The sequence below is a fragment of the Electrona antarctica genome (genome assembly GCF_951216825.1).
Source record: "Electrona antarctica genome assembly, chromosome: 19".
In the NCBI taxonomy this organism is placed as follows: domain Eukaryota; kingdom Metazoa; phylum Chordata; class Actinopteri; order Myctophiformes; family Myctophidae; genus Electrona; species Electrona antarctica.
Genome location: NC_136800.1, coordinates 27,168,636 through 27,184,009, shown reverse-complemented (window position 1 = coordinate 27,184,009; position 15,374 = coordinate 27,168,636). Strand labels below are relative to the sequence as shown.

Below are 15,374 nucleotides of genomic sequence, written 5' to 3'. Positions count from 1 at the left end.
TGGAGGACACACTGAATCATTACACACTACACACACTTACACAGCATTATACAGCAGCACTCCCATACAATACAAGATTTGAAAGATGTCCAGATCTTTTCTTCTTTTTTTGCCTAGCTGCCCTAGCAGATCAGCTCCTTTCAAATATTGATTGATTGGTTGATTGGATTGATTGATTGATTGATCAAAAAGTGAGAACACAAAAGTTTGTCATACAATGGTGACGTCCCACTGAAAATGCCTATAGGCTATAAACTTAATTTGTACTTTTGTAGATCTGATATTTGTATTAATTTGAAAATGTATTATTTTATTAAAATAGATTTTTATACCTGGGGTCCTGGACCAACCGAGCGGTCCAGGCACCTCGGCTGGTAATCCTGACAGTGTGTCGTGAGTTAGAGTTCCGATCCCGACGAACTTTGCTGCGCATGTCTTCTCCCCCATCTCTCTCCACTCCCCCTTTCCTGTCAAACTACTATCTATCAATAAAAGGCAAAAAGCCACAAAAAATATATAAAAAAAGATTTTTAGATAGATAGATAGATAATTTATTAAATCAATTAGTTTGATTATCATACATTACATCTTATGTGTTTGTTATTAGAAAGATGAGTATCTCGGTCGGAAATCTACAGTTGTAAAAGAGAGAGTGACAGTGTACAACTGGAACCAAAAAATCCCTTCATCCTGGAGTTTTGGTGGGATTCCAAATCACTTCTCAACCAAATGGAGAAGAAGGAACACGTTTATTTTGAAAGGTGCTTCTGAAACGGACGTTGCGTGGCGGCAAGGAAGAGGAGGAGATCTAACCATCAACAAACAGCATCCATCAATTCCATCTATCCATCTAACAGGCCACCCATCCATCAGCCGGGCCGGGGATGAAAAACAACCAACAACAACGATCCAAAAGTGCCGTCACACAGCCTCCACCGAGTCCGCCCTCACACTTTTCACACATCTAAACAGATCGACAAACGCCTATCTCGATGCCTGCTGTGTGATCGCTTTATCGTCTCATCTTGGAGAGAGAGAGGGATCACCATGGCGACCTACACGGCGTTCCACTCGCAGCTCGCCTCCATCATGGAGGCGTTGACCAAGGCTGCGGTAGCAGAGATCTGCGAGCTGGTGGACGACAGCTACGCCGTGCTGCAGCTGGAGCTGTCCCGCAGCCACAAGGAGAACGACGCGCTGCGGAGCAAGCTGGAGCTCATCGAGACCATCATAGCCCGGGGGGGACACGTCGTACCGGGCGGCGGCAGACACCACCACCTCCACCACCAGCAGCAGCACCGGGGGCCGGCGGACATCCAAGACGATTACCCCGGACAGGAGGCCGGGGCCGGCCTGCTCCACCTGGACTTCACCCTGGGTGAGGGAGAGCTTTACACCAATCTGTCTATACCTTGTTGAACTACTTGAAATTAATTTGCTGTTAGAAGTAGTATTTGTGTGCTAGTTTGTGCAAGCTAGTTTTTCCAAGTTGCAATGTGGCCGATCTGTTTATATTATGAATTTACTAAAGTATAGCCTACATTGCTTTACCGAAGTAGAAATTAGTAATAGTAATACCACAACCACAATACACATGCTGTGTTACAAGTAACATGAGTAAAAGTACTAAAATATTCCCATCAAATTACATTACCAAAGTAAAAGTAGCCTACTCAATACTCTGTTGTCTATACAACTCTTTCAAAAGATAGCTGATCTACAAGCTCACAATATGCACGTGACAGGATTGTGAGCTTGTAGATTAAAGAGGGCTTATAACGTATACATGTTAGCAGTGTTGTGTGTTTTTAATGAGTCTAAAATATGGTTAGGTAGGAGTAGTAGGTGTTAAATAAAATGACCCCAAAATTGGTTGAAGGTGAAATACCCCCCTTTAAAGGAAAACTTCACCTAACAATTACTCACCCCGTGAATCCTTGAATTCATGGATATTTGTTTTTTTGTCATTTTGTTTGAGGTGTTTGTTTTGCTGATTTTTACATGTGATTTGTAGTTCCTATTCCTCATTGTCCTTACTTCATTTAATATACAGAAAACCCAAAGGCACATTTCAGCATAAGAAGTTTCCTATTGTACTGTCTTCTATTCTATTCTACCCTATTTTATTCTATTCAGTCTATGTGCTTGGTGTAAGGAAGTCTAACAACCATTTATCGTGTGTTTTCCCAGAACGTGCCTTGCCAAGTGGAGCGAAGCAACATAAAGTCAGTAACACAAGAAGTGGCAGAGTTTTGCCCGTGAAACCGGCAGCTGGAACCAAAGAGGTAACGCATCTCTAAATCATCGATCCATCTTCAACTGCTTATCCGGAATCGGGTCGCGGGGGCAACAGTTTCGTCACAGAGCTCCAGACTTCCCTTTCCCAAGCAACATGTGTCTTCCTGGGGGATCCCAAGGCGTTCCCAGGCCAGTGTGGAGATATAATCCCCCCCATCTGGTCCTTGGTCTGCTAGGGCGTCTCCTCCGATTGGGACGTGCAGCGAGGACCTCGATTTGATTTAGTAAATAATTATACAACTACTGTCTATCGCTGTAGGTAGAAAGAGAGAAACCTATGATTTGAAAGGTTATTCTTATACAGTACATAGATTCAAATATTGAATGTATAGTACTGTACTGTATGTACCCCATGAAATACTCAATTCTCTGTGGTGGTCTCTGTTCTGTGCTCACTCTGCCCTTTTAGGTTCTCCAACATCCGTGCTGGGTCTCTCCAAAAGTTATAGTTGCATGCCCTGATTGCTGTTGTACTGTAGATGTGTTCTTTCTTGACCTCAAATGTGCTGAATGAGACAGATGCTAGATTCATCGTTTACCTGGTATCTTTTCTATAGTTTTTAATGTACAGAAACAGAATGTTGTTTAGACAGATACTGCTACGTTCACTGTTTACCTGGTATCCTAGTTTATTTGATGCACTATTGCTCTCTCTACACTCTACTTATGTGATTATTTACCTGTTTATTGAGTTCATGTTTACTCTGCTTACTTTGAATTCTCACATGTAAGTCACTCTGTATAAGAGTGTCTGCTAAATGCCTACATTATACTGTATATTTTAAGAGGTTCACATCCAGTTGTGCCTTGGGGATGTTGTAACAGCCACACTTTAGTAAGCAAGGCATGTTTTTATTTGTATAGCACACTTGGACAACAAGGCAAATCAATGTGCTTTACATAAATCATTAACCATTAAGACAACAAGACGCAGAACATTTAGAGTGCAAATGAAACGCATGAAAATACTTTTGACTACAATCAAAGTTTATTACTACTTATTATTGTAAAATATATTATACAACTATACAAAACTGTTATGTTTGTAATTTACTGTATCAGTATTGTGCACACTCAAACAGAGTCAAATTCTATATATTTTAACCACCGCCATCATTGCATCACTATTTTGGGCATGTTACTATATTGCAAAATGTTTTTAAAAAACATGTCACAGTGTGACACATTGTGAGCTTGTAGATCTGAGAGTGAGAGGAGATGAAGTCAGCACACCGGTCTTGAGCTCCAAACTTTTATTTGGATCTGAGAGTGAACATATGGAACCAAATGGACACTCTCAGAGTTATGGTGGTCCTTGAAATAATGAAAAGAATATGGATATGCAAAAAATACCTTGAGAATCACTGGTATTGTCAAAGTCCATCAAACCGGTTCTGGAAACAGTTCCTAATGTGTGAGAACCGATTCCGGTTCCCCAATGCTGGATCCAGTTCCTTCAATTCCGGATCCCAAACCTATACAGGTTTTTTGGTGTGCATTGGGCACAAAACATTTTAAAACCACTGCTTTAACTGTGGTTGTTTGAGCCCTGGTATTGCTAGTAATCCACCATAGTAGCGGCATTGTACTGTAACTAGTGGCGGGCCGGCCATTCCCAGTCTAACTACTAACACCGTAGAGTGTTATGAATAGTGTATGCAGTGTGGCAATGTGTGCACATAATTTTAGTGATGTGCGTCTTCGCCATACAATGTGAAAGCATTTCCGTTGCAGGATACGCCTTTGGTAACAGACACTGCATTGTGTGGCAGGGCCCTAAAGATGGCTTCTGTCGCTCACACTGGCATTTAAAACAGCCAGTTATTGAAGCAAACTGTGTGTGTGTGTGTGTGTGTGTGTGTGTGTGTGTGTGTGTGTGTGTGTGTGTGTGTGTGTGTGTGTGTGTGTGTGTGTGTGTGTGTGTGTGTGTGTGTGTGTGTGTGTGTGTGTGTGTGTGTGTGTGTCCGTCCACTTGGTGATTTGGCGGCCCTTCTGTAGTAACTCTGCAGACCCCCTAGGGTCCTGGACCCCCCTGTTGAAGACCTCTGGTAGAGCTTTCCACATTTTGGTGGCCGCATAATAGAAGAATCATGTCCCCGTTTGAGCCAAATTTGGGGGAAATTATCAGCGTGTGTTGTGTTCTCTCGTCAGGTGAATGTGGTGGCAGACGATCTAAATAAGTCTGACGTGGTTTTAATCAAGGAAGAGACGTCAGTAGAGGATCTCAACGATGACCATCCCACTGATGAGCTGCTCATCAATGATGACGGTACGTGAAGAGTCGGCATGGTGGGATGTATCTTTACACTAGGTTTTTAAATAAGTCCCGGATTGCAGCTTAACGTGCCATTTTAGTTGTTTAGTGGATGCTTTTATGATCCGTGACTTTAGAATAAGCACGTCGGAACCGTGTGTTTTACTCCAATGAGATCATAATTGTGGGGATTGAGGACATTGGGTCCATTGTCTAATGAACAGCATCAATATCAAAGTAACTCAACCGCAACGTTGCACATCATAAAAAATACTCACTGCGAAAAATCCGTAGCGAGAATGGCGGGAATGCGTTGGCTACAACAGTGTGACTGTACTACTGTCCAGACAGCCGATGACTCTCTGTGAGCGTGACTTGTTTATTGACCTTAGTTTGTGTTCCATTCGAAAGGTACAGAGATTCAGAAAGTGGACCGTGACGACTGTGAAGAGGGGCCTTCAGGACTTCTACTGGGCGCCACCGCCAGCCTGTTGCCGTGGGAACGGGGCGGCGAGGACCTGTGTGACGACAAGCACAGCAAGCTGGGGTCTCCCGGGCCGTCGGTGCAGGGGCTGAACGACAACTCGTCGGACGGTGTTTTCGACTTGGCCTCCGAGTCCGACTCGGACACCCCCGCGGGCTCGATGGTGGCAGCGACACAGAAGCCCTTTCTCCTCGGACCCTCTGCCGGTGGCAGCCCCGGGGGCGACTCCCTCCCGCCGACCTTCGACCTGAAACGGGGCGTGTCCCTGCTCAGCTCTCTGCCGTACGACATGGAGCTGGAGATGTGCTCGTCATGGAACAACCAGGTTAATCTATTAATTGGTTATGTAATATTTCAAACATTAATATAGGGACGGAATTATGGATTGTTTTTTTACAGTATATACAGTAGCAACATAATGTACATTTATATTGTTTCAGAAAACTTAGGTCAGGATTTAGAAGGTATTTTTAGAATCCTTTTTTAGAACTAATAATCTACTAAATCAATTGGTGTGATAACCCACTTAAGTCGATACTTTGTCGTACAAGTGTTGCACAAAAATAGCAGATCCTCTTATTAAAATCAATTAGCAATAATTTGTTAACCGTTTCATTAACAACCAGGGCCTGTCCGCCATGGTGTCCGCCACTGCCTCGACGAATCACCGACCGACGTACCTCAAGCCCGACCACAAGACCTTGGATTCGCTGGGGGGCGGGGCAGGGGCGGGGCCGGCCTTCTCCCTAGCCCTGGGCCTCTCCTCCTCCTCTGCCTCATCCTCGTCCAAGTTGGACGCCGCCCTGGACCTCAACCGCTTCTGCCGGGACCGACGCTTCGCTTGCAACTACTGCGGCAAGTGTTTCACGTCGACGCGCAGCCTCGAGACGCACCTGCGCGTGCACACAGGCGAGCGGCCATACAGCTGCGCTCAGTGCGGCAAGCGCTTCACGCAGTCGGGCCACCTGAAGACGCACCAGAGCGTGCACACAGGTGAGCGGCCATTCGCCTGCGAACACTGCGGCAAGAGGTTCGCCGGCAAACAGAACCTAAGGATCCACCAGCAGAAACACCATCTGGCCACGTGAAGATATGCCAGTATCTTACAGTAGTGTGCAGACTGAGGTTGGGATCCGGAACCCGGAGGAGCCGGCTCCAACATTGAGGAACCGGAATCGTTCCAATCACATTTTGGAACCATTTATCATCACACTGTCGGAGCTTGGATGTCGACCTCAAGTCTGCTAGACAATTACAATACCGGTGATTCTCAAACTTTTTCATTTCAAGGACCATCATAGAGTGTACAAATGTAACCAAATAGACCCATAAGAGGTCCATTTGGTTCCATTTGTACACTCTCAGAGTTACAGACCTGTAAGGGTTCATTTGGTTCCATCTGTACACTCTCAGAGTTACAGTTGGGTAAGGATCCATTTTGGAACCCCTTCAAGTAACCCAGAGGGTCCCTGGACCTCACTTTGAGAACCACCACAATAATATGTATGCAATACTGTATGTATGATTGAATTTGTTGTGTTGATCAAAAACTTTAATGAAGATCAAAATGATATATATTTAAAATGAATATACAGTATATAGGAATCGTTAAAGGGAACCAGTGAGGAACCGGAATCGTTAAAATCCCAATCCCAATCCTAGTGGACATAGTAAACCGAATCAATGGTGAAATTACACGCACCGTGCCATAGCGGACACACTATGGACCAGAGCTACTCGCACTACGCGAGGAGGCACCAGCATGGAGTCCTGCAGTATTTACGGACTCGTTTTGATAAGAGAACGCTCGTTTTGATAAGAGTAGGGATTTGTTTTTCCTTACCGTTCTCATATATTTTTGGGAGCTTTTCTGCCTTTTATTGCGATAGTACAGTGGAGACTGACGGGAAAAGGGAGAGAGAGTCGAGGAGTTGCATGCAGCAAAGGTCTGCAGAGCTCGGGAATTGAACCCAGGACTCTCTGCCAGGCTTCAGGCATCACGGTTAAACTATTGTTTTCAATAATTTGGGCTACAAACAAAGGGTGAGTGTAAAAGTAATAGATTTGTTTGCCTCCGGACGTTTAGTGTCAGTCCGGTGAGGTAAACTGCTAATTCAAATGATGCCTTTTTTGTATTATTATTTAATATAGGCTTATAGCCTATTGTATCTGAGTATGGAAACATTAGTCCAGTGATCTCTGGAGATAAAGAAAAAAACTGCAAAAAAAGAACCCAGCATAATTTGAATTACTAGCTTGCTCCTCTGAAAGGACGCAAAACGTATGGGTGGGACCAAATGGACCAATTACAATATATTTACACACATCCTTTATGTTCCAAATTACCAAAAATAGGGCCCAGGTATGGGGGAAAAAGTCTCCTTAAAACATCACGTGAACTCTAAGATCCCTAACATTCAGCGGAAATAGCAGATCTACAAGCTCACAACACATTGCAGAGCTTGTACGTTCGCTGTTTCTGGCAAAGATATTAGTGTAGAGGGTCTTTGGGAATACGCTCAACTAAGTATAGAGTTTCAGCTCTTTTACATTTTCAACCTGGCTTCCCTATGTTGGGCACGTTAATATAAGCAACATTGTTTAAAAATGTTTTTTTTTTATTCAACAAGCAGTACTTGTAGATCAGCTATTTTGCCTTGCGACAAACTAAATCAGACTTAGACTTAGAGAGTAACTTTTTCATTTTAAATGTTTTTTGTTATATTGTTACTGTCGGGTCGAAACCTCATATGTCCAAAACTGTTTTCAGCACTCAAATTCAATAGCAGATCTTTTGTGTGGCACTGTAGTATAAGACGTTTTAGCCTGATATACTGCAATCTTTCACTGGTATATTTTTCACAATAACTATTCCGCACATTTTTTGTATTTTTATTTTTTGTTCTCAAACACAATATTTATTTGCAAAATATTTTTTGTTTTAAAGTTAATACAGTTTCTGACAATGCTGTTGTTTCTTTCCAAAATACTCTCGATACTATGAACAAACAACATTTGTTTTGGGGTGCTACTTCTGAATTCTGAGAATCACAATTCTAACAGATCATACACAGACGCCAAAAACACTTCTAAAGGTGTAATAATCATGCAGTATGCTTTTCACCCCCAAAATGACCTTTTCTATCAGTCAATGTGAGAATTTGTATTCATCGTTTTAAATAAGGGAATGTTTTTTCTCAGCAATCACTCATTTTCTTCTCATGGACTCACGGCAAATGTTACAAGTATGCTTCCCGCTTAGCTTCAGTTAGTTAACTTGGCAGGCCTAAACATTTAGGACAAATGGAACTGAATTGATGATGATCATTAATGAGAGCTACACATTGTATTGTTTGATTTAAAAAAGAAAAAGAAGCTTCAGTTACAAGTAGGAGAGACTGTGAAGGGTTAATGGACGATACCGTCTCCAGTACTGTATGGTATATTAAAAGACAATTCCAGCTGGCAGATTCGTCGCACCGGGAGGCAGCCAGAAGTTGGATGGAATGCATTGCAGTCAATGAGAGCCGGCTGGACCAGATTATGAATACACACTATTTTAGGAACGAATGGAAGCTTAGTAAAATACTGGGAAATACACACATTGTTTTTTGCTTTTCAGTAATTGTATTAATGTATCAAATGAGCATGAAGTACATTTCTGAACACGTCAAAAGTATGGGCTGTTAAAAGACTTTACAAGACGTTCACTGACAGCCTGACAATCAATTCTCGCAATACTGCCGAGCCAAAATCAACAATCAACAAAATTCTGTGGCGTTCACATCGAAAAACACGTGATTAGAAAACAACCTGTTGTATGCCTTCTTTTATATTGCTGAACCAAGCGGTCTCCAGACCCCACTGTCTAGCATCAGGGTCTTGAGTTCTGCAGTGTTGTTAGCCCCGCTGTCATGCCACAGTGCATCTACGTAGGTGGTGCTCTTCTAGCCTTTCCTGACAACTTTGCAGTCATTCAGTAATGGTGTTTGTTCAGAAGCTCATTGACTACAATGCATTCCATCCAACTTCCAGTTTGCCTCCAATGCCTCCCATGTGTCGAACGCTGCCGACTTGGTGACTGTTCCTTCTCAATATTTTGTCTTGGCTGAACTCAGGATGTGAAAGACTTCCTCTTAGTATATTCTACATGCTTAAATGAGCACTTGTCACAGTGGTGTGCACAGACCTTTTGAGGGGCAGGTGCTGAAGTGAAAAAATGGCACCTTGTGCGGTGAGTAGAACCGCCGGCTGCCTTAATAGTGTGTGAGATTTATAGATTTTTGGGCATAAATAATATATTAGACGCTTTTAATCCAGAATTGAGCGATGTTGCTATGGGCCACATACTGTACACTGTACAAAACAAAAATATAATGAACTAACTCAACAAAAAAACAAACAAAAGGGCACCCCTTGGTGTCCATCTGTGCACGCCCCTGGAACTTGACCCATTTTCAACCGATCTTCATTGGTCCTAACTAATGCTTCCTATAACATTTCTGTCTGGTCACTGTCTCAGAGGGATTTAAAACTTTATTTTTCTTAACCCTTTTCTTGATGCAAGAATAATGGCTTCTATTTCAGATGCTAACTTTCCAGGATGAGAAAGGCTTTAGAGTTTATTAGCTTGGAAATCCCCATCAATGATGTCACTGGTAGGCAGGTTTCTGAACTGCCCACAGCCCCCCAATGAGACACAGACTCAGTAGATGTACCATCTTTAGCATTAGTGAGGACCAATTAGTGAAAATATGGTTGAACTGCTCCTTTAAGTTTACTTTATAAGCTACAATAGACCGGAAACCTACTACTGTCACTGTTAAACTGTACTGGTAATCTCAGCTTTTGTTTTTTTAGAAGCATTTTGTTTTAATCATGGGCGAAAATATACAAAACCAAGACCTCTCAGTTGTTTTTATGTTTATGTTTTTGTTTTGTCTTTTTTTTTTACTCGTTTTAAACTGCCTTGGTAGAAAATCCTGGATGGATTTTCCTTTTGAGACGAAAGCGAAGCTGACAAACTGAGCGATCCTTCTCCTTACCTCAAAAAGCCTTGTGGGTGTTTGGTTTTGTTCATGCCTGCAAGGGCTCCGTGGAGACACTGGGCTGGACACAAGGCCTCCGTGGAGACACTGACAGACAGTTAGGGCTCCGTGGAGACACTGACAGACAGTTAGGGTTAACCTAACCCAAGGGCTCCGTGGAGACACTGACAGACAGTTCCGTAGCAGAACGAACATAGGCTACACCTATATGAGAAGCATGTGAATGTCTATTGGTATTCATAGTTGGCAGTGTCTAACATTAAAAGTGTGCAATTTGAATTAATTGATTTTTCATGTCTTTGCTTTACCAGTGCTGCGTAGGCCTATGAATCTTAGTTTGAATCTTGGTTTTATTTGTGGATGAGCCTAGAATGGAACAGAAATTATTAACAATGTCAACATAGCGTCCCTATTTTGGACATGTTTTTATACAGTAGGGCAACATTCTATGAAAATACCGTAGCCGATCTACAAGCTCACAACGAGCTTGATGATTTGCAGCAAAGTGATTTGCAGCAAAAAGACAGGGGGGCCAAGTGTAAACCTGGGGGACACCGGTCAACTTAATGTTCTAAATCAAACTCAGTGTTTACCTGCCTGAACACCTGATGATTTAGATGTATTACATTCTATCTTATCACTTGCCTTGCCACCTATAGTAAAGGGGGGTGAGTAAGAAATAATCCAACCTAGTTTTAATTAATACTTAGCTATACGTGCTGAATCAAATATGCAGTTCTATTTATAAAACTTAGAGGAATGAGAGGCTGACATCATTGTGAATATTATTGCATATTATTTTGATAGTAATCATGGCTATATTGTTTGTTCAGTAACAGGGCAGGGGTCTCCCTGTCTCTCCACAATCCATAAATAAAACAGAAAACTAATTTGCTATTTCCTACACAGTAGGCTACAGCATAGTGTTGTTTTACAAAATCTGCACAGACTTGATATACAGGTATATGTTGAAATTGAAGTTAAAGTTCTGTAATGTGAGCTCAGCTGACTGTACTATACCAAATATGCATATATATCATATATCAAAAACATATATATTTTTTCAGTCCCTCAAAATAATAGAAAACTACATAAGATTTAAATGTTATGATCTTGAAAAGCATGTTCATTTATGCACTTAAGTCAATTCTTGTTAGGCTTCTTTTACATAAATTACTACATCAATGTGGCATGGCAGAGAGGCGATCAGCTCTGCTGAGGTGTTATGGAAACACAGCTTGCTTTGATGGCGGCCTTCAGGTTGTCTGTATTTCTGGATCTGATTTCTCAATCTTTTTGACATAGGTCAGGAGAGTTGGCTCAACTTGACTGCCCAATCAAGCACAGTAATACGATGGTCAAGGACTTGATCATGGTGCCAAGTCCTGCTGGAAAAGAAAACCAGCATCTAAAGCTCGTCAGCAGACAGAAGCATGCTCTAAAACAAGGGTTCTCAACCCGTGAGCCGCGGCTTTTTGAATTAAATTATAGGAAAAAATACGTTTTGTAATGCACCTGTGTCCACCCCATTGGCCCATGTAACACATTGTGGTAGTGGACCCTTACAGAAAAGGATGGTTGCAGGATCTAGGTGCAAGCGTGATGTAGAATAGTTGGGTGGTTTCAAAGTTGGGCAGTGTAAACCAACACCATAATTTACAAAACCTCATTACAAGCACAAAAAACTAACCACACCCTTTCACCTCACCTGGTACTTATAGCACCCCGACTCTACCATCACCTCCACAGTGCAGGTCCCTGTGGTACTGTATTACACCACTAACATGCACCGTCTAACAGCAACAACACTTACAGTACACACCATACCAATTATTACTTAGTTAATACAGGTCAAAACAAATGTATAATAAACTAAATAAATGCCTAACACAAACACAAACTGACAAAAAAAACTCCAACCACACCCTCTCTCTTCCCTGGCCCCTTGGTACAGCCGGACAAGGTAATTGCCAGGCTTAACAAGATGATGGACATCAGCTGGAGTACAACATCATCAAATAACCACAGTAAACTTCCTATATTAGGATGACAATCACAAGCATGTCTGTTTTCACCATAGTGAAGGGGGTTCTTCAGCTCCCTCGTGTTTTCACCATAGTGAAGGGGGTGTTCTTCAGCTTCCTCATGTTTTCACCATAGTGAAGGGGGTGTTCTTCAGCTCCCTCATGTTTTCACCATAGTGAAGGGGGTGTTCTTCAGCTCCCTCATGTTTTCACCATAGTGAAGGGGGTGTTCTTCAGCTCCCTCATGCACAGCTGCATTTTAACTGTTGCTTTTTCTCCCAAACACTGGTCTTAGAATCCTCTCCAGTCCAGCGATTCCCAACTTGTGGGTCGGACTCGGGCCCACAGGTGGGCCATGAGAATATTATTGCATATTATTTTGATAGTAATCATGGCTATATTGTTTGTTCAGTTCAACAGGGCAGGGGTCTCCCTGTCTCTCCACAATCCATAAATAAAACAGAAAATTAATTTGCTATTTCCAATTTCAATTGTTGTTTGAACTGTGTCCCATATGAGTTCTCACACCTGATTGGATAGAATTGGTATACCGACCTGATGATTTATTTAGAGACAGGGAGACCCCTGTTACTTAACAAATGTTCTGTCTTAATAGCAGTGAGAGAAAGATAGAGACCATACTTAGTTTAACAAACAAACAAAACATAGGCCTATCATGTAATCCATGGTATGCACCTTTTGTAAATGTTGTTTATGGCAATAGTAATATTAGTGATGTAAAAGGAATAATAATCACGGAATCAAATGTTTTGTAGTCATGATTCACCAGAATCCTAGATGGCCTGATTCTAGGCTCATACATATTTGTTGAAATCTCTTTGGGAAAAATGAATGGTGTCTGGAACGATGGAACCAAAAAATGGCCGCCACTGCTATGCCTTAGGCTTAGGGCATAGGCCTATAGAAGCATAAGGAAATGCACAGGAGGAACACAAAACTATGCAGTCTGCACAATAGATGCACACAGAAAATGCTACTCTCCATGAACACAATAGATGCATACAAACCATTGACAATAACACATCGCACAACCTCGCACAAATTCTATTGACGGAATGCACAATAGACACATACAAAGTTCACAAACACTAGCTGGCTGAAACTCGCATGCAAATTACATCCACACTTAAATAGTGGCATAGACAGTAAAATTCTCTTATGTTAATTTATCCATTTGTGACTCCAAGAGTGTGCAAATGGATGGAACATTTGGTTACATTTGTACAGTCCTGGAGTAAATGTTAGTAATCATTCCTAGAACCTTTATTTGTCTCAGGGCACGCCTTCAAATAACTTTTTCATCCACAGCACCCCTGAATTACACTGAATACTTTACAGCACCTTAGATTTATTTCAGGCTGTGACCCCCCATAAAAAATAATATTCTAAATGGGGAGTGGAATATTCTAAACTGGGGACCCCCAAAATAAGCCTAATTTGAACAGGGGACTCCCCAAAATAATCACATTTGATTTCCACAGATAAATATTGTGAAAACATCCGAAGTTTGACCAGTTTTTAGTTCATTGATTACTTTTGATGCCGCAATGGTCTTTTATCATTTATTTTCTTTTTTCCTTTTTTCATGTATTAAAAATGTTACTTTAGGACACGGTCACACAGCACTTCTATTCTACCTATGAGGGAGGATTCTGCCAATGCATTTCAATGGGAATTAATGGAGCGTTTTGCTGCCATTTCCGGATTTCTGCATAAACACACTCCATTCCCATTGACATACAATGGCAGAATCTGTCCTAAACGTGCCCTTACTGTCATCTAGGACATGGGGGGGCGCAGCGGTCGCTGGTGTATGGTCAGCACTGGTTTCCTGCACCTGGCCGGCACTGCCAGCAGGATGCAGACTTCCCTGTTGGCCATGTGTCGCCATTGCTATAGCTGGTGCTGGTTGCACCTCTGTGACCTCTCTTCCAGGCCAAGGCTTCATCCATTAGAAATGGATTATAATCACATCTTTGATGTATTTACATCAACATCATAGGTTTACAGTGGTAGCTCAGTGGTCTCAGTTTGTTTTTGTGCAAACTCCAACATGTTGTTTTCCAGGAAAGACAGGATATTTTGTATACATTTTAAGATTTATTTAATTACATTCTAACTACTTGTAGCTGGTGAGAGATGTGTTTTAAGTTTGCAGGCATTGGCACCCCCATGTGGGCAAGACAGGATACAGCACATTGAAACTCATCCTATATCTCTGTCTCTCTCTCTGTGTGTGTGTGTGTGTGTGTGTGTGTGTGTGTGTGTGTGTGTGTGTGTGTGTGTGTGTGTGTGTGTGTGTGTGTGTGTGTGTGTGTGTGTGTGTGTGTGTGTGTGTGTGTGTGTGTGTGTGTGTGTGTGTGTGTGTGTGTGTGCGCGTGTGCGTGTGCGTGCGTGTGTGTGCGTGTGTCGCTCTCTCATAGTACAAGGCTAAAACATAATAGAGGGGGGTTTCCCATGTTAATCCCTACTTAAATTGTGGTTAAGGAGTTAATCTATGAAATAAATGGATCCCAGGTTCTGTAGAAGTTTATTACTAACCGTATATTAGATTTTTATTTTCAAGCGTAGAAAGGTTGACAAATCCTTTATCCATGATGACACACAGGGAGGGTTGGGGCTCTTAAAGTGGAGCAATAAAAAAGCAAAAGCAACTGTGTCAGCCTGGAGCCTATTAAATCTTCCTCCTACAGGAGACACACCGAAGATGTCTATTAGAGGACAGTCTCCCTGTGCTCTAATATAGCCATCTTCGGTGTGTCTCCTGTCACAGGCACAGCTCTTGCCAGAACCAAACCTGATTGTGTCGAAAAAATATTTCCAAAAGCTTTGAACAGGAGTAGAAAGTGTGTGTGTGTGTGTGTGTGTGTGTGTGTGTGTGTGTGTGTGTGTGTGTGTGTGTGTGTGACTGTGACTGTGACTGTGTGTGTGTGTGTGTGTGTGTGTGTGTGTGTGTGTGTGTGTGTGTGTGTGTGTGTGTGTGTGTGTGTGTGTGTGTGTGTGCGTGCGTGCGTGCATGCGTGCATGGTTTCGGGGATTGGAGGCACCTGTTACATGAGTCGTTTGTTTCTGGACCTTGGCTTTAGTCGTTTATTGTAATGAATGCTATGAACCACTTTCATTTGAATAAGGCACGAGCACAGGCACAAGAGTAGACTTTGATCCTAGACAGCACATCAGTCCAATATTCCTCACTCAGCTCAGTCTCAAGTTCCTCCCAATGATGTGACCCTCAACCCGAGGAG

General features: G+C 42.3%; 1 protein-coding gene across 2 annotated transcripts; it reads left to right on the top strand.

Annotated features, from left to right (window-relative positions):
* The first annotated feature begins 726 nt into the window (after positions 1 to 726).
* Positions 727 to 8,784, top strand: LOC306912466 (uncharacterized protein). Of its 2 annotated transcripts, none has more exons than XM_079488715.1 (5): positions 727 to 1,378; positions 2,191 to 2,285; positions 4,450 to 4,567; positions 4,970 to 5,361; positions 5,663 to 8,784. In XM_079488715.1, the coding sequence occupies exons 1-5, from the start codon at positions 1,048 to 1,050 to the stop codon at positions 6,122 to 6,124; spliced, it is 1,398 nt and encodes a 465-aa protein (XP_079344841.1). In that variant the 5' UTR covers positions 727 to 1,047; the 3' UTR covers positions 6,125 to 8,784. The 2 variants fall into 2 exon arrangements, with proteins under 2 accessions (XP_079344841.1, XP_079344840.1); XM_079488714.1 differs by having other exon boundaries at positions 4,964 to 5,361.
* Positions 8,785 to 15,374: the final 6,590 nt, after the last annotated feature.

Coding starts and splice junctions, on each gene's coding strand:
- LOC306912466 (XM_079488714.1), top strand. CDS start 1,048: ATGGCGACCTACACGGCGTTCCACTCGCAGCTCGCCTCCATCATGGAG. Junction 1,379..2,190: donor CCACCTGGACTTCACCCTGG/GTGAGGGAGAGC, acceptor GTGTTTTCCCAG/AACGTGCCTTGCCAAGTGGA. Junction 2,286..4,449: donor CGGCAGCTGGAACCAAAGAG/GTAACGCATCTC, acceptor TTCTCTCGTCAG/GTGAATGTGGTGGCAGACGA.